General features: G+C 39.4%; 1 protein-coding gene across 1 annotated transcript in view; it reads left to right on the top strand.

Moving 5' to 3' along the window:
- The first annotated feature begins 11,610 nt into the window (after positions 1 to 11,610).
- Positions 11,611 to 23,658, top strand: part of PDE4B (phosphodiesterase 4B) — a 192,491-nt gene continuing 180,443 nt past the window's right edge. Inside the window, exons 1-2 of the mRNA XM_064454875.1 lie at positions 11,611 to 11,678; positions 13,991 to 14,226. Coding sequence (XP_064310945.1) covers positions 11,637 to 11,678; positions 13,991 to 14,226 — 278 coding nt within the window. The 5' untranslated portion in view covers positions 11,611 to 11,636. The remainder of the gene's footprint in view (positions 11,679 to 13,990; positions 14,227 to 23,658) is intronic.

Raw genomic sequence — 23,658 nt, 5'->3', positions numbered from 1 at the left:
ACTACAGGAATACAGGTGCCCTTTAGCTTTTCAGTAAGGTAATCCTGAAAGATGAGAGTTTTAAAACTCCTCTGTATTGTTTATGTATTGGGGATTCATGTAGCTGGATGGTAATTTAATGATTCGGTAGGGCCATAGTAAGTCATATATCCTCTTAATCTGCTATTCATCTTTGAAAATCCACCTTTATTTTCATACAGCAATTTATAGAAATAAAAGAGAGCATGCAGGTAGCCCTAAGTCAGTTTTTTTTTCTTAACTGACTCAAAATTCTGTTACCTGGGAGTGGTGCGGAAAGCCCCTGGTTGCCTAACGGTGCTATAAAAAGTTGGTGGGTTTCAAGACTTTTTCCGTACTGGAGAGGTGAGTCTAGAGGGCATGTACAGCGAGGAGCACGTTACGTGGCTGTCATGTTGTTGCATGGCTGAAGCAGGACTGTAGCAGCTCCATACAGAGGCATCGTTCTGGCACACAGACACTGGATGATCCAGGCAGCCTCCACAAGCCTCAGATGCTCGGCACGGCAGTGCTGCCTTGCCAGTGGGAGTTTCATTGCTGAGAGCAGCAGTGGCAGCAAGGTCAAGTCTCGAGTGTGTGACCATACTCATGGGAGAAGATTATAGGATGGGCAGGGCATCTTTTTTCTTGAAAGCTGGCATTTCTTTTGCCCAGAAGAAAAGTCTGCTTTGCCATCCAGAGAGGGGAGCGCATTTTTGTCTGAATAAAGCACATCACGCAAACAAAATGGGAAACCTTGCAGAAATGTTAGGCCACTCTTGTGACTTACAGCATTTTATGGGCTGATGTCTTGTGGCATAAAAAGGTCATTTTGTGTCTACATCATGGTGTTATTTTGAGGTTTTTGCATTGGAACAAGCAAAAGCAGTGCGTTCTTCCGCCCTAACATAAGGTTAGTTTGAAAGAATGCTGTATTGATAATACCTAAATATTTTATTTCTGGGAAAAAAGATACTTGAGGTGGTACATAGTCATCTGTGGCCAGTAGAATTACCTGTTTTAAAAAGAACTCAGATTTTTCAAATACATCGTTTTGCTTCATTGCTGCAGAGGTGAAGAGCTGCCTTTTACCCCAAGATTTTCAAATCTTATTAGAAGAGCAATATTAATTGCAGTTGCCAGCCCTTTCTTTAGCAATGATTGAAGGTCTCTTACTTTATTGGACAGAGACTATTGAAATGGTATTGGTTATTTCATCTATAGATAAAAATGTTGACTTTTGACATCACGACTCAATTTTCAGTTGCTATAACTTCAAAATTACCAGCTGTTTGCAGAGCAGTAGACATTTCCTTAGTGAGGCTGGATGTAAGCAGGTTGAGATTCCTCTGACCATGCTTTGAACAACCTGGGACTGTCATACATCCCTGTGTTTTGGCATTTCCAGTTTTGCAATTCCCTTTGCAACTTTAGTGTTGAATGGTTTGGACAGATTATCCGGAATTTTCATGGTGATGCACACAGAAGAACCGTGACACGAAACTCATCCCTGTGAAATGATAAGCCTGTGCTCTGAAGCACGGGGATGCTGCAAGTAAAGGTTACTGAACAGTACGTTCCTCATTAATTGCACTCTTTGAAGTGATTGAATTTGATCAAAACTTTCTAAAGTATGCAGCATGACACTGAGTGTTGGAAGTATTGCTCCACATAATTAAAGGTTTGAAGAGTTTTAAATAACTAGGAAAAAAATTACAGTGAGAATTTTGAGGAAAATGCTGGCGTTATCTCTTTCACCTAACATAATAGCACTTGATTTCTCAGGAAATTGCAGTATGAGCTAAAGTATTCTGTCTTTTTTTTAAAAAAAAATTGCTGATCACTTCAGCCTGAGATTCAGAATGGTGCAAATATTTTCCCAACAAGCAAAATATCAGATACTGAAGGAAACAAAATAGCAGTAGTACCAAGAAACAGTATAATCTGCTTTGGCTAAAAGAAAGATCGTGGAATAAGAAAACTTAAATATTCTTCTAAATCAGGCTTTTTCTAAATCTCTGGTGATAAATTAGTTTTTCAGAATACAAAGATGTTGTCATAGATGCTTCTTAAAATAACATGGAGTAAAGTATTTTAATGGAAGTGGTCTTAGCTAGCGGTTGGTAGAAGACATCTGTGCATTTGAAGAATGCCAAAGGCTTTTCCTTTAGTCTTAATGTTTTTTTTTTAATTTCTTTTTTAATTGGGTGGAAAGACAGATATTTAATTCTGGAAGTTGCTAGTATGGAAGTAAAGCTGGGATAAATCTGGTTGTAGTTCCATGCTAAGCTAATTCAGTCATATCCTCTTTACTACTCCTAATGCCATGCTTTGCCTTTGCAGATGAGATATGAAATTTAATTTTTAGTTACTCTCTGTTTCTGTATGAAGAGGGGGCTTTCTGAAAAGTGGAGCCATTTGATGAACCACTTATCCTCCAAAGTGAGAGCATTATGACAGATGCTTCTAGGCTTGAATTTTGGAATGGGCTTGAGTTCTCCTGATAAGCCTCAAATCCTACATTTAGAGAATTTCCTTAGTTATTTTTTGAAATCCTAGAATGTAACTGTTTTTTGGGATTTTTTTTGATAAATAGTAAATAGGAGAGTTAGGCAAAGAACACAAGTTAAAAATAGGTGCATAAACAGCTTGTGTACTCTTTCCTGGGTCATCTTGTGCAATGGTAAGCATAGCTGATTCTCCATCTTATTTCTGGCTCTGCTTTGACTGGTGTGTGATTTTGAGTCAGTCACTTATTTTTCCCTGTGGATTTGTGTCCACTACTGTAGGGCTGAGCACACTTGCCAAATGCTTTGAGGTCTGTGGGTGAAAAGTGTTGAAATGATGTTAAATGTATCCAAAACCTAGGTAGGAGATGCTGAGACAACAGTTAGCTTCACTGTTGATATATGGCTGTTTTTCTTATGAGAGGTGATGTGCATGTTCCAGTATATTGTATGAAATTTTTGAGACAATGCACTGTAGCACTGTACTTAATAATAGAGTAATAGCAGCTACTGTGGCACAAGATCTGTGAACTAAAAAAATAAATCCTTTGTATTTCACTAACAAAAATGATGCTGCAGACAGGCAGCGTTGTTAGAAACAATATATTGTGTGTGGCTAGATGGTGTTACCCGAGAAGTAACCTCATTTTGTACTCATTTAACAGCACAGAGAGGTTTCTCCCAGACTCTTCTTTCTCCTTTGGACTCCTTACAGGATTGTTTTTTATGAGCAGTCTAGGATGCATGATTTATGAAAATGCAATTTATCAGCTGCGGAATCCTTCTTCCTGTTAAAGAGAGGGCACAGGGGGGCAGGAGACAAACCACGGCAGCTGTTTACCTTGGCATGGAGCATTGTATTTACTTTTTATTTTGTTTTTGTGTCTGGCTGTGGTCAGAAAAGATAGTTACCTGATCTTGCTGTTATCACTAAGGAAGCATTTACTCTAATTGTTATAGATTTTGCCTCAGGCAATTAAATTGTTTTGTTAGGTGGTGTTTCATGGCCTGCAGGGTTGTGTTTTTGAGACTGGGCTGTAAGATGAGCAGGACCTGCCTAAGTGTGACTATCTGGTATGGAAAACCACTGTGATGCATCATGGAGACCTCTGTCCCCAGCTGTTGACTAGTGCCTTCTCCTGTTTGAAGATGCTGCTGGGTATCTGGTCATGCTTGTTCAGCCCCTTATGTCCCACTTTATAAGCCATCTGGAAATAAGACAGAACAGCAAGAAGGGAGGGTGTTTTTAATTTTATGGGATTTTTACTTGCCCAAACAGTACAAGACTTAAAAAAAAGATAAAAAAGAGGGGGCTGTGTGCCTGGCTGGGAAGGAACCAAGGTGCTGCCTGGCTCGTTGCAGGGGGAAGAAAGGCTTTTGGAGCAGTGTGGAAACGGTGCTTATAGCAAGACTCTTGGTTGCATGGGGCCTCACCAGAAGGAGCCCACCTTGGCTGCAGCATTGCACCATGACTTCTCCTATCACCTGTATTGGCCTTCATCGGCCAGGCACAGCTGGTCAGCGGGTCAGAGATCTTGCCATAGCACCGGCTCTGGGGTGTGGGATGAGCTTCTGCCCTGTGATGCAGATGCAAGGTACAGATGCAGCAGTGATAAAATGGAGTAGCTAAGCCTGTCTCTTGCAAAACACACAGGATTTGAGGGGTCTGCTGTTCACTGGGCTCCTAGCATTGCTGCAGGTGCTTTGGACTTTCTCCTTCAGCCTCTTGCTGTGCAGCTGGAGTACAGTTAAGACTTCTTCTTACTTTTGTGGGCCCCCTCCTTTGCAGGTCTCAGCTAGCTTTATTTTGGTTTTCTAGGGACCTCTTGCTGTTCTGATTTTGCATTTCATCTTTCCCCCCTATTCTTTGTTTTTTTTCAAAGGGTAAAATTGGCAAGGTGAGATATATTCCTCTGTTACAAGAATTCTGGAGGATGTGTTCTGATGATGGTCTTTATTTGTAGGCTTGATTGTGTACTTCTGTGCTTAGGATCACTGTGTTGCTTTGCTACATAGCTCCAGTATGTTGAAAAAACAAAAAAGGGGGTGGGGGTGGGGAATTCCTTCTTGCAGCTGTTTGAACTTGGCTCTTCCCATAAAAACTCTAAAGGAATGAGAGATCTGAGGATCTTAGAACTTTTCCTCCTGGACTAGAGCAATATCTGGGCGAGTTTAGGATGGTAAGAAATAAATCAATGGCATGAGGCGAGTGCTGCATTAGCTGGCGGTGACACAGTAAGTAAGTTTCCCCATGCTGTTCATCCAGCACATGCTAATCCTGCCTGATCTGCAGCGTTTCCATTATCTATGTAGACCAGCAAGGCTTAGTGCATTATGCTCCTTTCCTAATAAAAACACGTGCGGAACATGAAGTCTATTTTTAAAAAAAGCAACCTACCAATCTAAAGGGAGAAAATTTGCATTGTGTGCATTTTCTGTTGCACTGGTTTTTGTTGTATTTTTAAGCTGAGATGGTTTTTTTTAAAAGCATAGTCAATAATTGTTCTTTGCTCCCTGAATGCTGTTCAGCACCACTCCAAGGAGTGGGAGGCTCTGCTAGTCATTTGCACATGGAACAAGAAAGGTATAAATTGCATCTTTTAATAGTAATGCTTCACTTTCCTAAGTAATTACCTTGAAAATCCTGTATGTGCTTGTAGGTAGCACTATTAAACTGTACCCTTTGTTGCTGTCAGAACCGCTTTTTAAATTAATTGCATTTGACCTCAATAGCAGACAAACTGTTTGAGAAATACAAGATTTAAAAATCATTAACGTAGTAAAGAAAATAGAATAGTGTTTTCTGCGATTCTTTTTTCTGCCAAGGCTATTTACATCTGCCAGAAGGTTTCCTGAAAAAAATATGGTCGTATTTTCTCAGCAGTAACAGTGAAAAAATATTGCAGGTATTTCACGGGAGTTCTGCAGAGCACGTTAGGCCTAATGACAGTAAGCAATGTAATAGTGTGTTCAGATTAGTATTGATTTTCCTATCATAACTGAAATAAATGAAGATCAATGACAACCTGACTGTACCCTCTGCTGGAAATCAAAGAGTTACTGGAATTTCTGGAATAGACTGACTTGGTTATTCTCAGCTTTAATGATTAGGTTGCCAGAGAAAAGATGAGTCTTTGCAATCCTCTTAACCTTGGCGACATCTCAGTAAGAAACCTTCTAATGAAAGTTAAGACATTGTTTTAATAAGGATAATTTACCCAGTGGTAACATGGGAAGGGAGGTGGGGTTTCTTCTTTTTTAAATTATTTTAAAGTATTTTTATTTGACCCTGCACAACTTTGACAGAACTTTCTAAAATCTGTACAAAGAGTATCCTGCATATAGCATTCACTTTTTATAATAAAAGACTTGGTTTCATTTATATTGTAGATAAATTTGCAACTTTAGTACATCACAAAGATGCCTGATAGCTGAAAAACAGCAAACTAATTTTGACTTGGTTTGCATACTCTGCCTGTAATTCACAGGTTGGCAATTATGAGAAAGCTTAAAGCAGCCTTGGAAGAGGAAAAAGTGAAGTAGTCACTTTGATAGTTCGGTGATATTGGTAGATCCTTAGCGCTTCTATAGCAAACTTAGTTTATGTGAGAATTGCAGTGATAAGAAATAAAGCTTTTTTTACCTCTCAAGGCAAATCCTTCTTTTCTGAGTCTGTTTTTATAGGTTACAGGCATTCGTGCTAATAGGTGCCCTTGCTTTTATTTTGTGGAGTGCTATGAAGTCTTTTCAGCATTTTATGAAAATTATAATAGATCGACTTTTCTGAAGAATGAGTTTCTTGGAGCTGCTGTAAACTCTGCAGACCAGTTTAGTTGTTTCTGTTGACAAGAAATGGAGAAAGACCACTGAAAAAACAACTTTTTTTCTCTCTTAATAAGTAGTAGAAAGGGCTGTTTGGGAAATTTTTATGTATCTGTTTCTGGGAGACTGTGTCCAAGTAGCTGGACATAATAGTGGTAGTCACAGAGCTAAAAGTTTAGGGCTCAATACTGGAAAAAATAGCTTAGCACCTAAATTGGGGAAAGGGAAGAAGGTGCAGTTAATTCTTCCGTGGCTCAAGATGTGTGTGTGATGCAAAAATAAAATGGTAAAATTCCTGAAACTGATTTTTCAGGGAATATAATTCTGCAGAAATATTTGACTGGTATTTCTTTGAAGTTTTATTTGTTGTGTGTGCAGCTTGTAAACATACTGCCTGTTTGCTCCTGCTGTAGGTGGATAGCTCCAGTACCTGCGGTGCTGCTGCCATGCTGTGCAACCAGTTGGCCATGACCTCCGTTTCCTTTTTTGTAAGCAAGCTGATCTTCTTAGCAATCTGAGGGTGAAGTATTGCTCTTGCGTTTTGAACGTGCTGGTTTTGTTTAATGTAAAATACAAAACCATCACTGTTCAGGAACCAATTGCTATTTATACCTCAACTTGCCTTTGGGCAATGTCAAATCCATGTAGGGTTTATTTTTCTTACAAGGTACCATGTGCAATTTCTGAGCCTGAAGTAAGAGCCCATGTGTTTTGTCTGGGAGAGCTAGACCTGAGATTATCACTTTTTTTTTGGGGGGGGGGGGGGGGGGGGGGCGGGTGACTGTCACCCTGACTGAGTATGTACTTCACCCTGTGAAGTTTTGATGATCTTTAAGGAGAATCAAACTTTGAACCCCAGCTCACAAATGATGTCATTATCTGTGTGATCAGATACCTCCTTCATCCCAGCCCTTTCCTTTGTAAAGCTTCACTATGATTCACCGTTCAGGTTTCTGTTTTTATCTCTGGTCATCTTCTGGTTCTGCTGAACCTGTAAGGATCAGCATTTTGTTGCTAGGAAGAATACAGCCCCAGTAATGTGTGTCATGGCCTGGGCAGTGCTGCTGGCAGTTGGGAAGGAACAGGTATGGTACTGCAGAATGTGCTCTATTATCTGAATTTCACTGGGTTTTGTTTTGGTTTTTTTTGCTATTCCTCAATCTTTGTGTCTCGCCTTCTTGAAAAGGGGGAGGAAATGAATTTGGAGCATGAGGCAGCCAGATAAACAGCTCTGCTTGCCAAAACCTTTTGTCATTCCAAAGAATTATCACTGCACGAGCAGCAAAAATGTAATCCTGCTGGCTCTGCCCTGTCTGTTTCATCGAGGAGGGGAGTATCTTTAGGGGTGAGAGGGTTAATCTGCTTGTCGCTAGAACCCTGTGGCTTTAAGCTGCCCATGCAGAAAGCAAAATGTGTGGGAAAACAGTGACATGGTGAAATGTGCGTCGTGTATTTCAAGTCATACCAGAACTTGCACATTAAGATGCATTTTAGGAATTTCTTTAAATAGTGGATTTCACACTAGATGAGTTGAATAGCTATTTTTAAAAAAGTGTGTAGGAAAAGTAGGCTTTATCACACGCATGCATGTAGTTTTATTCCTCACCACTGCAAGTTGCCAGTTTTGAACCGTGTTAATTCATACCTTCGCTATAAGGCTTTATCACTCTGAAACTGCTGGTGCGTTTACTGTCATTTTTGAAAAATACTGTCATTAAGCACAAAAAAGTTCAGGTGGAAGAACTAGGTTAGCTTAGTGTAAAAAGAAATCTCATACCTTACCTAGGATATATTCCAGCAAAATGGATTAGACTCAGATGCCGCACTGAAAGAGTGCTTTTTGTTGTAGTCTAACATCAAATGCAAAGCTTTGCTGCTTTGAGGCATTCCCTGTTACCCACACTTAACCAGCCTGCTGGGATATAGTTTCTTTTTGGAGAATTTGCATAGTGTAGAGAAACTTGTTGCTTGTAACAAAAAATTACATGAATTGGAAAATGTGCATGGGAAAAATTTTCCAGTAAGCCTCTTGGGATTTTTTTTGCCTTTTTTTTTTTTTACCCTAGATGTTCATCCCAGGTGTCAGATCTTTTATATAGAGACACAAGGAAAGAATGACTCAGATTTTAACAGTAATTTAGTCATGACTAACGGAAGTCTTAGATTTTCTTGGTAGGCTCTTCAGAAATGCAATCTACATTATAAAAAACTTACATATTTTGTTCAATTATTCATGTTCTGGTTAAACTTACTTTGACAAATTGATAAATATTTATAAAGGAAAGGAAGTTGTGGTATAAGAGGACTCAGGCTTCCACAGAAATGATCTGCTAGTCAGTCTGGTCCATCTCTTCATGGCTCATCTCCTAGTGGTGGTTCTGATCCTACAGCGCAACAAAATTTAGGAGACACACTTAGGCTCTCATTCTTTTATACTTTTTTTCAGAGGTGTTTTCTTGGGTACTTATTTATGTGTTTATTTTTTTACTTTATTATGCATTTACTTAGTTAGTTATGTCAGTTCACGAACTGACATACATTCAGGAGGGAGATGCGTTTGTTAGTCCTGCTGTGGGACGTGGCGCAATGTGAGGCTGTTTGTGTTGGCCATCACAAACTGCACAGCAGGGCAGTCATGGACATCTCAAACTTGTACATTATTAAACACCAAAGGATCCACCTCTGAGACACAAATCTGCTTAGTTCTGCTGCTTATGACGCTGCGTCCTTCTTTTGTTCTTTCTGTGAATTTTGCCTACATATTACAGAGGTATATGTATTTATTTCTGGCAGTGAATAGTCATGCCATGTCTTCTTAGTCTGTGGATTCATACTGCTGTTATGGTCTTCTTTACCTGCTTGATATCGTCTAATTTGCTGTCTGCTGTCAGTTTTGGATTTTTGTCGTAACAGGGCTTTTTAGTTTCTCCCAATTGTTGAAATCGATAAAACTGTTAAAATTATTCTAGAATTTTACTCTGATACTGTAGCATGACTTTTATGCTGCTAATTGGGTAGTGACTGTTCTGACTTCCAGCCTGTTCATCTAATTGTAATATGGATCAAAAGCTAGATAAGGTTTGCAGAGAGAAGTAACGGTGCCACAGAATTGTGCTGCCCAGTGTCATGTTTTTAATAGCCATTCCACTGCTGTAATGTCTAAGCCCACCCTGGTTGCTTACTGCTGCATGCATGTGGCCTGTTGTCGTAAGAAAGGGTTGTTGATCAGGCCATTAATCTGTTTTTCCCACTGGCCTCGCTCTGGTGGCAGCCAGCAATGGATACTGAGAGGAGGGTGAGTCTGGGGGGAAGTGTTGTGGAATGCTTTTTGTTGTTTTTTGTCCTTTGCTCCTGGATGGTCCTGTTCATCCTTTTCTGGAGGGAAGCTGTTCAGGTGCTTTAGAAGACAAACCCCTCAGCTCTTTTCCAATGCTGCTTCATACAAGATGAAGCATACAGCACTGTGTGCTGGCACTTGTGCTGAAATGGCAGCGAGTTATGTCTGGCATGGATCTGAGTGCTCTAAATGCTTTGGCTGGCGATGAAGGGATATATGTGTGTTGGATGTATGAGCGCTAAGGAAATGAAAACAACTGGAGGTGCCTGTGCCACAGCCAGAACTGCAGGCAGACTCAACTACAGTGCTGGCGTTGTGTTTTGTTTGAGTTTGTTTTGTTCTTTCTCTCTCTTTTTTCCCCAGAGTGATCTGGTTTAGAGGGAAGCAGGTTTGTTACAGCACTTATCTGGTGCATGGAAGAGCAGATGAGCAGTTGGCTCCTGGAGACTGTGGTGTCCTTAGACTTCTGTGATCAGAGGCACCACTCTGTATTCAGATACTATGCCTGAGAGTTAGTGTGGCTTTTTTTGTTAAGGTTTTTTGATTTTTAAGTAGATAAAGGTACAAGCTAAATAGTATTTAACCTGAGCATGATGATATTAAACTGAATATAAACGCTCGATGGCACAGTTGTGTGGTGGCTGTAAGCCAGGCTGAGCTGCCATGCTTGAGAGTTCAGACTTCTGAATCCATTGTGGTGTGGGAACTGAAGAACATGTTTGTAAAACCAGCAATTGCTGTGTAAGATGGCTTTCAGTACCTGCTGCTGGGGCTCCAAACCTCACAGTCAAAGTGAGTGGTGCAGGCTGTCTGCTTTCGGGCACGCTGACTGCTGGTATTGGCAGGGAAGAGAATTAGGTGCCCGATTTTGATGCCACATCTGCTCCTTATCGGCTGGGTAGATCACCAGGGCCTGACGGCCCTTTTTTGCAGGCAGTCTGAATTGCTTATTGCTTTCCTGAATTTGCACTGTGTGAACAGGTGATCTGAATACAGTTCAAAATTCCTGATTTCTCACAGTGAGCATCATGTTAGAAGTCTAACATCACCAAGCCTGAAACTGCTGCACAGCTTTTTATGGTGGCTTCGGCACTGGATTTCATGAAGAGTGGCCCTTCAGCAGTCTTCTACCTCAAAGATAATCCTTCCAAGCAGGGGACAAAATTTGTCAACACATAAAAAGTGGCACTCCAGCTCTACCTGTTCTTTGGGGAAAGAAAGAAAATCCCATGACCCTCAGTGTTCTCTTATACAATCACAACTGTAGTTTTTTTATAAGCACTAAATCCACAGCAAGACAGAACAGGGGGCCTGAGAACACTCTGAGGGGGTTTGTTCCCATGTGCTGGTTTCCCCTGCTGCTTCAGTCGCTCGGCAGTGTTTCATTCCCCATAGCACTCTTGCATAGTTCTAACTGGCTGCAGTGTCACCCCCTACAGAAGGCTGTAATCTAGTGGCTGAAGTGGTGTGTGCATGCCAGTGTAATAATAATGTTTGGGAGTTATGATTAAACCTTAGAATTGCATACAAATGCGATTCTTTTTCTTCTATGAGAGCTGGCTCAAGCTGTTCTTGGAGACCTTCTATACTATACCTCTGAAAAGGGCTCATTTAAGGACAAGTTCTCTGCAAGTAGAACTTGTTAGCTTTGATCCCATATTACTAGACACGTTTCAGGTCTTGCTTAGATTGCTGAGCCTTGTGAATACTGGTTACTTTTAACATGATTTTACTAAATATTGAATTGTCCTTTCACTAATAGAGAGCTACACTTGTGTAATATCTGCTGCCAAGTTTTTTATGAAAATGGACAGTAAGTTATAAATCAGCTGTGATGTTAGCAGTTTGCTCCATAGTTTATTATCAAAACAGTTTGTTATTAAAAATTTTTTTTTTCTTTCAGGTTGCCTGTCTGGAGAAATTGGATTGAACAACAAGAGTTTTTTATAACAGGGTGCACTTCAATCTTGATAATGAAGAAAAGCAGAAGTGTCATGACAGTAACTGCAGATGAGGTAAGTTTCTTCTACAGGCATGTTTTTTTTTTCCCAGAACTTCATGAAAATGAGATTAAAAGTTTGTTTCGTCTTATTTTGTAAGTATCTGCTGGTTTTACTTTCGTTACTCATTGATTTCCTTAAAGTTCTTTGCAGCTCATATAATAAGCAGTAAATAAGCCTAGCACATTTAAGAACAAATAAACCAACCCCCACACCATAAGAAGAGTCTTATGCAGAGCATGTACTTTACTGGTCTTTGGTCTGTGTAATACTGGCAGTCAGCAGGGTCTGAACATTTCCACCCCTTATGGAAGTTTTGTTCTGGATCCCATCTTTGTGCATCTGCTGTACTTGTATACTTGTGTTTCAACATTTCCCCTCACTGTAGTTGCTGAACACCTCATGTGATGATGCATGTGTTATCCATTACTACACTTGCTAATCATCATCATAATCCCCTAGTAATTAAACCCCAGTTCCCATTCTCTGGAGAAATGTGTTGGTTTTTAATGATGGCATGATAACCACAGCCTTAACTGTCTTGTTTGTCACAGCTGGGGCTTGCCAAAGATGGAAAACCACATGGAATGTATATGAAAATACGGTGGAGGAGTGGAACCTAATAGTGATTCATATAGCACTCCTTCAATAAATAAGTGTTTCTTTTCCACTCTTAGACCACATGCTGGACTGCTTCACAGTTTGCCTGAGCATGATGGTGGGTCCACTCAGTCCTTGGTGATTTTAATGAAAGCAAGCATTTGAAATCTAATGGAAAGCTAGAAAAGTCTGCTGTATGCCTCTTAAATAACAAAAAAGAAATTAAACAGTCTTACGAAGATGATTAATAAAGGCAGGTTAAGTCAGATCCTCATATAGAAGGCAGGCCTTCCTTTCTGGGTTCCTAGGAGTATTTTTGACCTGATTTTGTGCTATGAAAGAGTAGGATTTGGATCACTGAAGATCTCCAGCATATTTTTGGAAGCATAGCATGCCAAATATTTTAAGCTTCTATCTAGGTCATTATGATGTTGATGCCTTAGTAACTTCATGAACCTGCACCAGCATGCCTTATAGCACCTTCAGGCTATAGTAAAGGTGTAAAGTAGCCGTGGACCATGTTGTTTCCTGTCTGGATGCTTCACATGGTTGTGGGATGGGCAAGCAAGTAGGGAAAGTTGAGAAAACTGGTAATATGCCATTCTCCCATCAGTCTTGTCTTTCCTTCCCATGTCAAGAGTCCTTGCTGAGAGGTAAGAGAGTAGAGAGTATGACAGAGTTGTTTACTTTAATAGTCTCATGCCTACAGAGAGTATTACTGGGGTACCAGTTGTCACCCATGTTTTCTCTGAGGTGGGGTAGATCCTTCTACACTCAGTGCTGGACCCAGTGGTAGCTGTTCATAGGGAAAGTGAACCCAGGGATTTCGTGGGGCTGTAAGGTGGACTTAGCAAGGTCTGAGAAGGGTGGAGAGAGCAGGGCAGAGATCAAAATTCAGGAGCAAGTAAAGAGGAGGAAAAACATAGAGAGGTTGCCATAGATATATATATATATACACCTATTACAGTAACCCTCCAGCTTCTACTGGTAGCTTATCATACACAGTAAAGAAATATTCTCGTTTGTATCGGACAATTATATTTGACTAGCTAAATTCTCTAAGACCAAAACTGACAACCCTCTCACAGTGCTGTTCCACTGTCAGAGGCTTCTGGCTTGGGTTTGAGAAGACTGACTGCCAGTTCTGAGATCATGGTGATGTTCTTAAATAAAAATCTGTAGAAACCAGAAGAGGAAAAACTGCTTCAACTGATCAAAACCTTTTCTTGAGACTATTTCTATTAGGAACACCAGACATAGGGTAGCATAGCATAGCTGCAAGTTCTTCTGACTGAATAGCTCTTGGATAATTCAGGAGGTGTTTAAATCCAGTATTCTTGCCACCTTTCTGTGCCTGGTGATTCATCAAAAGAAAAAGTGGCAAACCAGTATGTTTTTGCCATGGAGAGGAAGGTTACTTAAGGTGGATGTTGAGTGGAATGTTCTCTGAGAGAGTTCAAGATATCAAAAGTTTAAATATCACCAAAGTGACCTGGACTATTGAAGTGTTCCATTAGATTAGGATTAGATGTTGACTTTAGCTCAGACAAGTTACAAGTGAATTTTCAAGTTCATTCATTACTTCATAAAATAATGTCAGGCCCTGCCAAGATTTTGTCATACAATTATCTTTTGTGAGTAGCTATGGCTGTAGAACAAAAACTGTGTTTTATGCTCATGGGGAAACATTTGTTTGTAGAACTTCAGTGGCGTTTCTGTCTTTGCAGAATGCTCTGGATTACCTGGAATGTGGGCTGAGTAAGTCCTACAGTACTTCCAGCCATGCTCTGGGCATAGACCTCTGGAGAGGAAGGAGATGTTGTTCTGGTAATTTGCAGTTACCACCACTGTCCCAAAGACAAACAGAAAAAGCAAGGACACCTGACAGAGACATTGTCTGTAGACCGACAACTCTGCCTTTGTTGACACCTCCAAGTATTGCAATCACCACTTACCAAGACTGGTAGGTTGTTTCCCTTTGTTATGAATTTCATGTGTTTGGGTGTTGGGTTTTTGTAGGGTTTTTGTTATTTTCTGGTTTGGGGTGGGTTTTCTTCTTTTTTTTTTTTTTGGAAGACACCAGATAATTATCTTGTATATACCATTCAGTATTATTGATGTCTATCAGTTGGTCTGTCATGGGCATAATTTGACAAAGTAATTTTCTTTTTTTAAAATTCTACTTCTGTTAAAACCTCTTTTGTTCACTCTTTTTGTGCATCTTCAAGAAACTTTTTTGTGTTGTAAATTTCAGCCTCAGCCAGAGGGTTTGTATTACTAGCTTTCTACCCACAGAATAATTCAGGATGGTGGTGGAGTCTTCTACAACAAATTGAGGAAAAAGGCTTTAGCGCTCTGGCTGTTTCCTGTCCAAGTGGTAGAAGAAAGGCTTGGAAAAGCATTTGAATGCTTTGGAATTGCAATGGTAGATTTTAATGGAAAGTAAGTTTAGATGTCCGTATGCTTGCCATATGAAACTTGAAATGGCATTGCAATGCAACCTTAAAATCTGTACTCTCAACTTTAGATTTCAAGTGTGCTTTAAATTCTAGTTTTTAAATGCTCCACTCTCAATTTCATTTGCTGGCTGCAAGACATGTTCACATCATTACTTCCAAGTCTGAATCTGGTTTTAGATTCTGCTGCGGGCAGGGGTGAGCTGAAGGCACCAGCCCAGCTAGCGCAGTCACACAGCACAGTGTTACACACAACAGGCAGCGTGGTCTGGAACAAATACAGCTGTTTCTCCAGACCTGGTCCTGCCAGTCCCACCCACGCTGTTGGCCTGGGGGCAGTGGCTGTTCGGGGCTGACCACTCTCAAGACCTCAGAAACACGTTGGATTTTTCAGGCTGATGAGCTGTGACCCAGGCTTAGTGAAAAAGAGTTACCTGACTTCTGAGAAATGAACGGAGCACTGACTGGCATCTGAGTTTGCATTTGAACAATTATAGAGGACATCCTAAATTAATTTGTTAGAGTTCTTTAAAAACAGTTTTCCTATTGAAAGTAGGATTTTAAAATTATGGACTTGAATAGATGAGATACAGAAATCAACGAGAAATTAGCAGGGGCTTTTGTGCAATTTTTGCATTTAATTGCTGTGGATAAATTTAACAAAATTCGTTATCTAATTTTAGATGAACTGTGAATTTTGACAATAAAAGGGTTGGTTTACCTTTATGAGCATTTTACTAGCGTTTGCTTTTGTGTATCTGCAGCAATTTGTACTCTTGCCTGCAAGGCGATTGAGAGAATATTCGTAAGGTGTGCTTTTAAGAATGAATTAGTTCTGATCTTCAAACACACCTTCATACAGGATTTAGGAGAATGCAAGGAATTTCAATGGATTTATCATTAGTCTCCCTTGTAACACAAGAGGGCATTGCTGCTCCTCTCTTCCATTACAGCACGATCAATGTATGCATATTGTCTTGCACAACGTATATTTTTCTTGAATGGTCCAGCAGTCAAAGACAAAACACTTATAATTGATTTTCAGGTAACTGTTATTTCTTTACTGCTGTTAATCTCTTACAAGTGAGCAGATAGCTTCTGACTTCCCTGTTTTGCCTGAATACGTCGTATCTGTTTACAGCCATATAGCAAGTTGGGAGTTGCTGGTTAGTGTGACTGCGACGGAGAGTCCTGTTGCAAAATGTTGTTACACAGGCGTCTTTGCATCCGACTCACCTTTCTGGCTTGAGCGCCAGTTAGATTGACTGCTCTGACAGCCAGGCAGAAATCTTTCCCATTTTCTCTTTAAGTTCTAGTCATCAAGGGCTTTTGAATAGGTTAGCACTGTTCGCTACCCGATGCTAGGCAGTTCCTTACCTATACAATTTCCACTTACTTGGAGCCTGACCATACTGTACTCTCAGGGAGTGCAGTCATGACTGAGATTTTTCTGTGTAGGAGCAGTGCAAGTGGCATGTGGTCCCTAAGCTGTTTGGGCGTCTATACTGTGGTTCAGTTCTGTGTGAAATATATCCCAGAGGCAGGTTATAGTTTGGTAAGCCCGGTATGTGCCATTGTGTTGAAACAGCTTTGGAATGATATGAGCATTAAGAGACTCAGTGAGTGGGCAATAAAGTGATGGGAAAATCTCAGTGTAGATGAAACCAAAGTGATATATTTGAGCGTGAAAGAATTGTAGCTGCAAAATGATGTTACTACTCAGGAGGAAGGTCCTGGGTATAGGATAGAAGTCCAATAGAGTTGCAAGCTTAGTGCTTATTAATGGTCGAAAAAGCAAATTAATTGTTAGAGATTTGAAGGAAAAGAGTAGCAGATAAAATATAGAACATCAGGACACCATGGTAGGAACCCATTACTTCATCAAATATTGAATATAATGTACAGTTCTAGGCTTTCCTCTCAAAAAAAAAAAAAGTATAGCAGAGCTAAAAAGAGTTAAAGGCCTCAAAGATGATCACACATATGGAACAGCTTCCGCACTAGGATTGACCAAGGAAGCTGGAACTCTTCAGCATGGAAAAGACAGCTGAGGAAAGGGGTAGGACTGAGAACTTGCTAGTGATATGAGGACATAGTTGATCTATTGCTTATTCTCCCTTCCAATATGAGAACAAGGGGCCATCAAACAAATTGGTATGGCAGGCGTGAAGCAGGTGCAAGGAGGTGGTTCCCTATGCAGTTTCCAGTTACGCTGTGGAACTTTGTGCCATAGGATACTGTAGATGCCAGGAGTTTGAGCAGGCTCAAGGGAAAGCTTAACAGATCTTTGGAGGACTAGTCTGTTCTGACTTCCTTCTGAGTACATAAACCCCGTCTCTTGTTCAGCTTCTGAACTGCAAGTTGTTTAGGACTGGGAAATACTTGAGGGGAAGTATCTCATGTATGTTTGCTTTCTGTTCCTTCCTGTTCTGTGCTTTTAATCTCTTGTGGGAGTCAAGATAATGGGCTGGATGTACCATTGGCCTGACCAGTAAGACCATTCTTATATTACAAGTCGGTGGGGTTTTTTTACCTCACTTTATGGGTATAATTCCTTGCAGTTTTAATAAAAATGCTTGAGGCTACAGGCAGAAAATTAGCATGTTTTAGTCAGTCAGAGGGAAAAAAAGGCTTTACCTGTAGGGAGCCTAATGCCATTAAACAGTGTAACACTCAGACTGGGACAGGAAAGGATATTCCTTGTGAAAAGAGTATCCAACTGTTAGTTTCATAGGATTATAGAATAAATCAGGCTGGAAGGGACATCAGGAGGTTTCTAGTCCAACCCCTTGCTTGCAGTGAGGTCAGACCAGGTGGCACAGGGGGCTTTGTCTAACCTGATCTTGAAAACCTCCAAGGATGGAGACTTCACATCCTTTTTGGGTGACCTGTTCTGCTGCGTGACTGTCCTCAATTCAGAAAAAAGTCTCTGTATGTCACATCAGAATCTCTTGATTCGTCTTCTGCCAGTTGTCTTGTGTTTCCCAGTGTTTCGGTGGAAGGTAGTGGCAGTGTGCTGTTCCTTGGAAGTGTGGAGTGTACCTTCCTTAGTCCATAAATCTACCCCATTAATGCAGCACTGAATATTTGGGTTGCACTGCTTTAAGCCTCTAACATGATGTATTTGGATTATGGAAGTTATTCACAAAATTTTTTCCCTGGATTTAGCTTCAGGATGCAGAGGTTTCCTGACCTCTCTTTATGTTCCCAAAGGCAGACAGTCTTGCTATAGCTTGTTCTTTGATACTTGAACACTTGATACTTGATACAATGAACTTGATATAGTTCATTGATACTCTTGCAGCAGTGGAGTGGAATCATGCAAAAGGAAACTCTTCGCTGAAATGTAAATGGCTAGGTCATGTTGTTAAGACGTTTGGGGTGCACACAGCTAAAATGCGTAAGCAATGTAAGGTCCAGATTTAGGTTTTCTGTAAGGTAAATCATCATAACTCTTCTGCGTCCAATACAAGTTGTTTAATATTCACATAGTATGCTTTTGGTTTTGTGTCGTGGTTTGTTTGTTTTTGTTTTTTTTCTGAGGCTTCATAGAGTTGTAGCTTGGAGACACTTTCTACAAGAGATTAATAGGACTCATTCCAAAGTGTGTAGGTTTACCCGAGCTTTCTGTAATCTATTTTGGTGCATATGAAACCCCAAAGACAGATGTGAAACACTTCATTATTATGACTTGAAATATAATTCCTAGAAATAGTCTTTATTTCATTTGTCTACTGTGCATAGTAGCTATTATCTTTTTTTGTAATGACTGTAAGATTGTGAAGGAGCTTCCTAGTGATACCATGATGACAGTTAACTTTTCTTGCTGATATACAAGTTCCTCCTTACACTGTTATATTTAGTGTGTCTTCAGAAACACATACAAAACTTCTATAAGGAGCATTGTCTCTTTTACTAGGGCAGGTATGATGGAAGTGAGGCTTTCCATGGACTTTTCATACTGAACAAAGAAGTCGCTTCAGTTTGGGGTTTTGTTTCCTATTTGTGCAAGCCATTGTAGTCTTTGTAGAAATTCTTCTTCTTAACCAGAACAATAACAAAGTTTCTGGAAAGGCAGGGATAAATGAAAACCTGATCACCAGGGGATTGCTCTGAACTGTAAGGTGCACAAGCCCTGCCTCTTTTGGGGTTATTTCTTTTTTCTCCTGTTAACTTGATTAGCTCTCACTGTGTGTATTTGGGATGCACATTCTGTTGAGCCATTCTTCCATCTCCTGTTAGCACAAAACCACTGCTATATGCTTATTATTTAACCTTTTATTATTCTTTTGCTGGAATACTGTTTTGCTTTCTTTCGCATGATTTATCTAGGCTCGCTCTGATCTCCGTTGCTCCAAAGCATTTTGCTGTTTGTGCTCTGTATTGAATAAAATGCCAAATGACAAATATCTCTGTTATCAAGTGAGATTCCTAAACTGAAATCCTTCAAGAGTGTTTACGTATAATAATATATCTGTGGTTCTTCCTGGAGCAATTTAGGAGATGCCACATCTGTGGAATACAATGCTTTCCAATGCTACCCATGCATCTTGAACAACTCTATATGTTATCAAGCTCTTTGCAAAACCCTACCTATCAATGGAGAGCATAGCCAGATTATATTATAGCAGCTTCAGTACCTTGTTTCCTTTTAAAAATATTGTTTGTTATTGGTTAGGTGAAAATTGGTTCTAACATCACTGAAATGGTACAAAATTCAACCTGCAACATCAGCGCTGTGCGACAGACTACGTGCTAAGAATGCACTGATAGTAGAAATTTAGCTGTACCTTGGATTACAGTAACTGTGGTTTGAAGAAATAACAAAGTTCAAATACAGAATTATTCAATTGTTCAATGAGTTCAAATATTATTTGGGTAGGGTAGAGGAAAATAAGGCTATCCCTGCTCTAAGTAGTTTTTCTGCCACTTTTTTCTCAGAAATCACCTTAAATTTAACTTCCAGTGGTATTACAAAATTAAGAACTGTGAGAGGGTGAGACATGACTTACATAAATATTTTAACTTAAGATACATGGGAACCTGAAAAAGAAAGCTGCTCCTGAGTTGTGTTGTGTTGGTTTGGTTTGGGTTTTTTTGTTTGTTTTTTTTTTTTCTTATTAGAACTCTGTTTTCTTGAGACCAGTGCTGTTCTGATGAGATCTGTAATCAGCAAAGAAATAATGGGCAGGCTGACTCCAAAGCAACAATTCTAAGTCAGCTACGATATAATAGTATTTTGTGTGAAAATGGCAAGGCAGAACACATACAAAATAGCTTTCAAGGGAAGACATATATAGGTATAGATCTTCAAGTGGCAATCTGAATGTCTTGTAAGAATGAATGAAGAATGAATCTGAAGTCTTAAGCTTTTTTTGCACAAATTTTGTCCATATTTTCATAAAACTTGTTGAGATGTTTTACATAATCCTGCTCCATATTTTATAACTTAAGCTTTGTGATGATAAATCCAGGCAAGAGGGAAGAACGAGGGTGTGAAGAATATATTTGTAACTACATTTGGAGCATCTGAAATAGTTTTCTTACCTTATTTTTTGATACTTACCAGCTCCTGGGTTAGGATTGACAGCTAGTTTCTGTTTTACACCATTTCTACACATTTGACTCAGGTCTGTGGAGACATTATGACAGTTTTGCATCAAGTTTCTATGTTGAAACAAAAATAAATTGTATGATGAGTCCTAAAGCGTAAGGAAATAAAGGCCTTAAGAAGTCTGTTAAGAGTGAATATGGTTACTAGTAAATATAGTAAGGAGTACACTTTTTTGGGACATAGAGATTCTATTAAACATTTGGACTATGGTATTAAATGCTGTATTGAAGTATGGGTGTTGCTAATTGCTCAATGCAAAAGCTACCTTGCTCTTCTGCGAGAGTGAAATGAGAACTCACTAGGTTTGAAGGAAGTTGTCTGCTGACGGTTGCTATTTGACTTACAATCTTGCCACTTACTAAAAAAAATTAACCATTAATCTGTCTTTACTTTTTAAGAATTTTTTTTTCACAGCATTTGTAATTAACCAGCAAAGTATAATGTTTTGTGTGTTTGTGAGCTTGGTGAATTATCGCTAGTCATTTGTCAGTGACCAGGTCTACAGCTTGTTTTCTTCTGAAAGTATCTTATTGTGCACGTTAGTGGTCAGAATCTAAAAATAAAATATTAAGGGATTGATCCTATTTTGCATGTCCACCTGAAAATCTTACTGAAGTTGGGGTATGCAGAGAAGGACATGTGAGTGCATTGCTGCATTCTGAAGTGTGTGTGCACGGCGAGGGCTGGCGTGCGTATGTAGTGTAAGATCTATGCTGTAGTACTGCATGTGTTCTCCAGATGGTGATCATGGGCAGCAAATTAGGTGCAACATTAAAAACAAAACAAAACGAAAAATCAGTATAGCTTTGGGCAACTGAGTCTGAGACCAAACCTTCAGCAGAAATGCTGGCTTCAGCTAGAGCCGGCTCGTAGCCACTGTGAAGCTGTCAGGCTGGTGGTAACTAATTGAGGGATAGGTATGGAAAGTTAGACTGATGAAGGGGATGGAGATCAGCATGGAGGATTAAAAAGGATAATAAAAATGTAGTCAGGCTAGTAAGCTAAGCAGAAGGTAATATGCCCAGTCCCTCCTTTACATATTCGAAATCTGTAAATCCCATGCTATGAAAGGAAATACTTAGGGTAGCAGAAAGCTTAAGTAGGAACAGTGGGATGAAAACCAGAAGTTCAGGAGTAATGCTATTTTGGAGAATTGTGGGGGGTTTTTTTGTTTGTGTTTTTTTTTGTTTTGTGTTTTGTTTTTTTAAGGTTGTTTCAGACTGTGGGATACTACCCTGTGAAATAAGTTGAAGTCTTATTTCTCAGATAATTTCAAATTCAACTAGATAAGAACTGAAGAAATATGCTGCAAGCTTGGAACAAAAAAAAAAAAGCTGAGCTGGCTTCCCATATGATGTGAAAAATAAAAACCTAGGAGAAAAAAAAACCTTAAAAATATGATTTTAATTTTTGTGCCTATATTTAAATTTATTTAAATCACAGAATGCTTGAGGTTGGAAGGGACCTCTTGACATCATCTGGTCCAAAATGTTTATTATTTAAGTAAATTACACCAGTTTTTGTTGTAATAAAGCAGGGTCAATTATTCTGATCAAGCATGCTTCCTGAATTTCAAAAGCCTGTACCACATTTCTGTGGGGCATTTACTTACCTTGAAAAAGGAGGTCAACTGTATTCGTCATAACATCTCATATATTCTGTGGGGAAAATAGTTTTTAATTATGCTGTGATGCTTCTGGAAAATGTATATGATAACTTAGTTTTGAAAATCAACTTACTATGATTTGTCCTAAGTTTCCTAACAATATGAAAGATGTAGAGAGTATTGGAGAGTGTTACATCTGGTAACAGTCCTAAAGGATTTTGTCTGCCCAGTGATTTTGTTGTTTGTTCTTCAGTAGGTAGAAACATTATCTGATACCTTTAGGGATGGCTAATTCATGGTGCTGAACACTGGAATTGGTAGGAGCTTGGCGTGCTGGGGAGTCCTCAGGATAGTCTTGGAAAAGCTGAAAATGTTCTGTTGTGAGGTAGTTCTTATGTTGTCTACAGGTAGATCGTAAAAATTACATAAAGAAGTTCACTAAGGCTTAAATCTGTTTGGGAGGTAGGGGCTGCTTGCCTAGTATGGGAAGAGGAAAATTCCTTTATTTTCTTGTCCTTGTTGCTCTTTCCAGCTTCATTTTAACACCTCACAAAGCCGTGGAGAAGGAAACTTATATAGTGAGATAATTTAGAGGAATGACTTCTCTAAAACTTTGCTGCTTTCTTCCTTAGTAAGACTTTTCCACCAGAGAATATCCCGTCCTCACTGACTTGGTTGGGGGGATGGTGGTTCTTCCTGACCAGGAACTATGTAGAGTAAAGGATCAGTCAAAGAAACAAAAGTAAACCTTGATGCTGTGTCGGCACTCACAGTTAGCCTGCTCCCCTGGCTCTGCTACGAGAAGGCTGGTTTATGGGAGGGGGGGGGTGTCACTGGTGGAGCCCTGTCCCCATCTGACATTACACAACAAATCCTGGAGATCTGTTTATAAAAATAATTCACAAGAATCCTTCATAATAGGGAAAAATGATGGGCAACCCAAATATATACGGGTCACTGCTTGCTTGTTTTATACATAGTCGGTACAAACGCAAACATATCTGAAAAGAAACTGCTGCAGAGATAATTTGTGCTATCTCTGAGGTATTGCTGAAGTTATTTTCTCAGCTAAAAATATACAGATAAGTGTTTTGACTGCCTATATTTAGACATTGTCTGTTGCTGTCAGTTTTTGAAGCTCTTGGATCTTCTTCTCAGTTGGAATATTTTTTTATTTTTATGTTTTCTAGAAGGCCTAATTAGAATAACTATAATTTATGTGTGGTGTAGTTGGTATAGAAGAATTTTAAGAAGAAACATTTGGATTAGTTATAGGTTTTGAGTTTAAAAAGTCATTATTTTAGAAATGTCATCTTGTACACAATTTATATTTTCTTGTTGCAATAGAATCTTTTCCTTAGTTTGCATGCATTTGATTCATTGGATTTTGGTCTGCTTATGTGCTCAAAATGACAGCATTCCCTTTTTGAATGAATTGCAAGGTGAGCCCAGTAATTTTATTAAAGATGATCCTAAAGTTTGGTGCTGCAAGATTTGCCTGGAGATACTAGTCATTCAAAACAGAGGTAGCTGTAGGCACACAAAAAAAGGCTTTTAATGATTCAATTATAATTATATACCTTGATCCAGAATAAAATAAGACAGCTTGAAATGTATCTAGAATGGAAAGAAATGAGTCACTGTTCATTAGCAAAAGACAATGAAGCTTCTGAAATATTATGTTCAATCTTTATCCTCCCAAGAATATAAAATAAATGG

This window comes from Phalacrocorax carbo, chromosome 6 (genome assembly GCF_963921805.1).
Source record: "Phalacrocorax carbo chromosome 6, bPhaCar2.1, whole genome shotgun sequence".
Classification (NCBI taxonomy): domain Eukaryota; kingdom Metazoa; phylum Chordata; class Aves; order Suliformes; family Phalacrocoracidae; genus Phalacrocorax; species Phalacrocorax carbo.
This window is presented reverse-complemented; position numbering and strand designations above follow the sequence as displayed.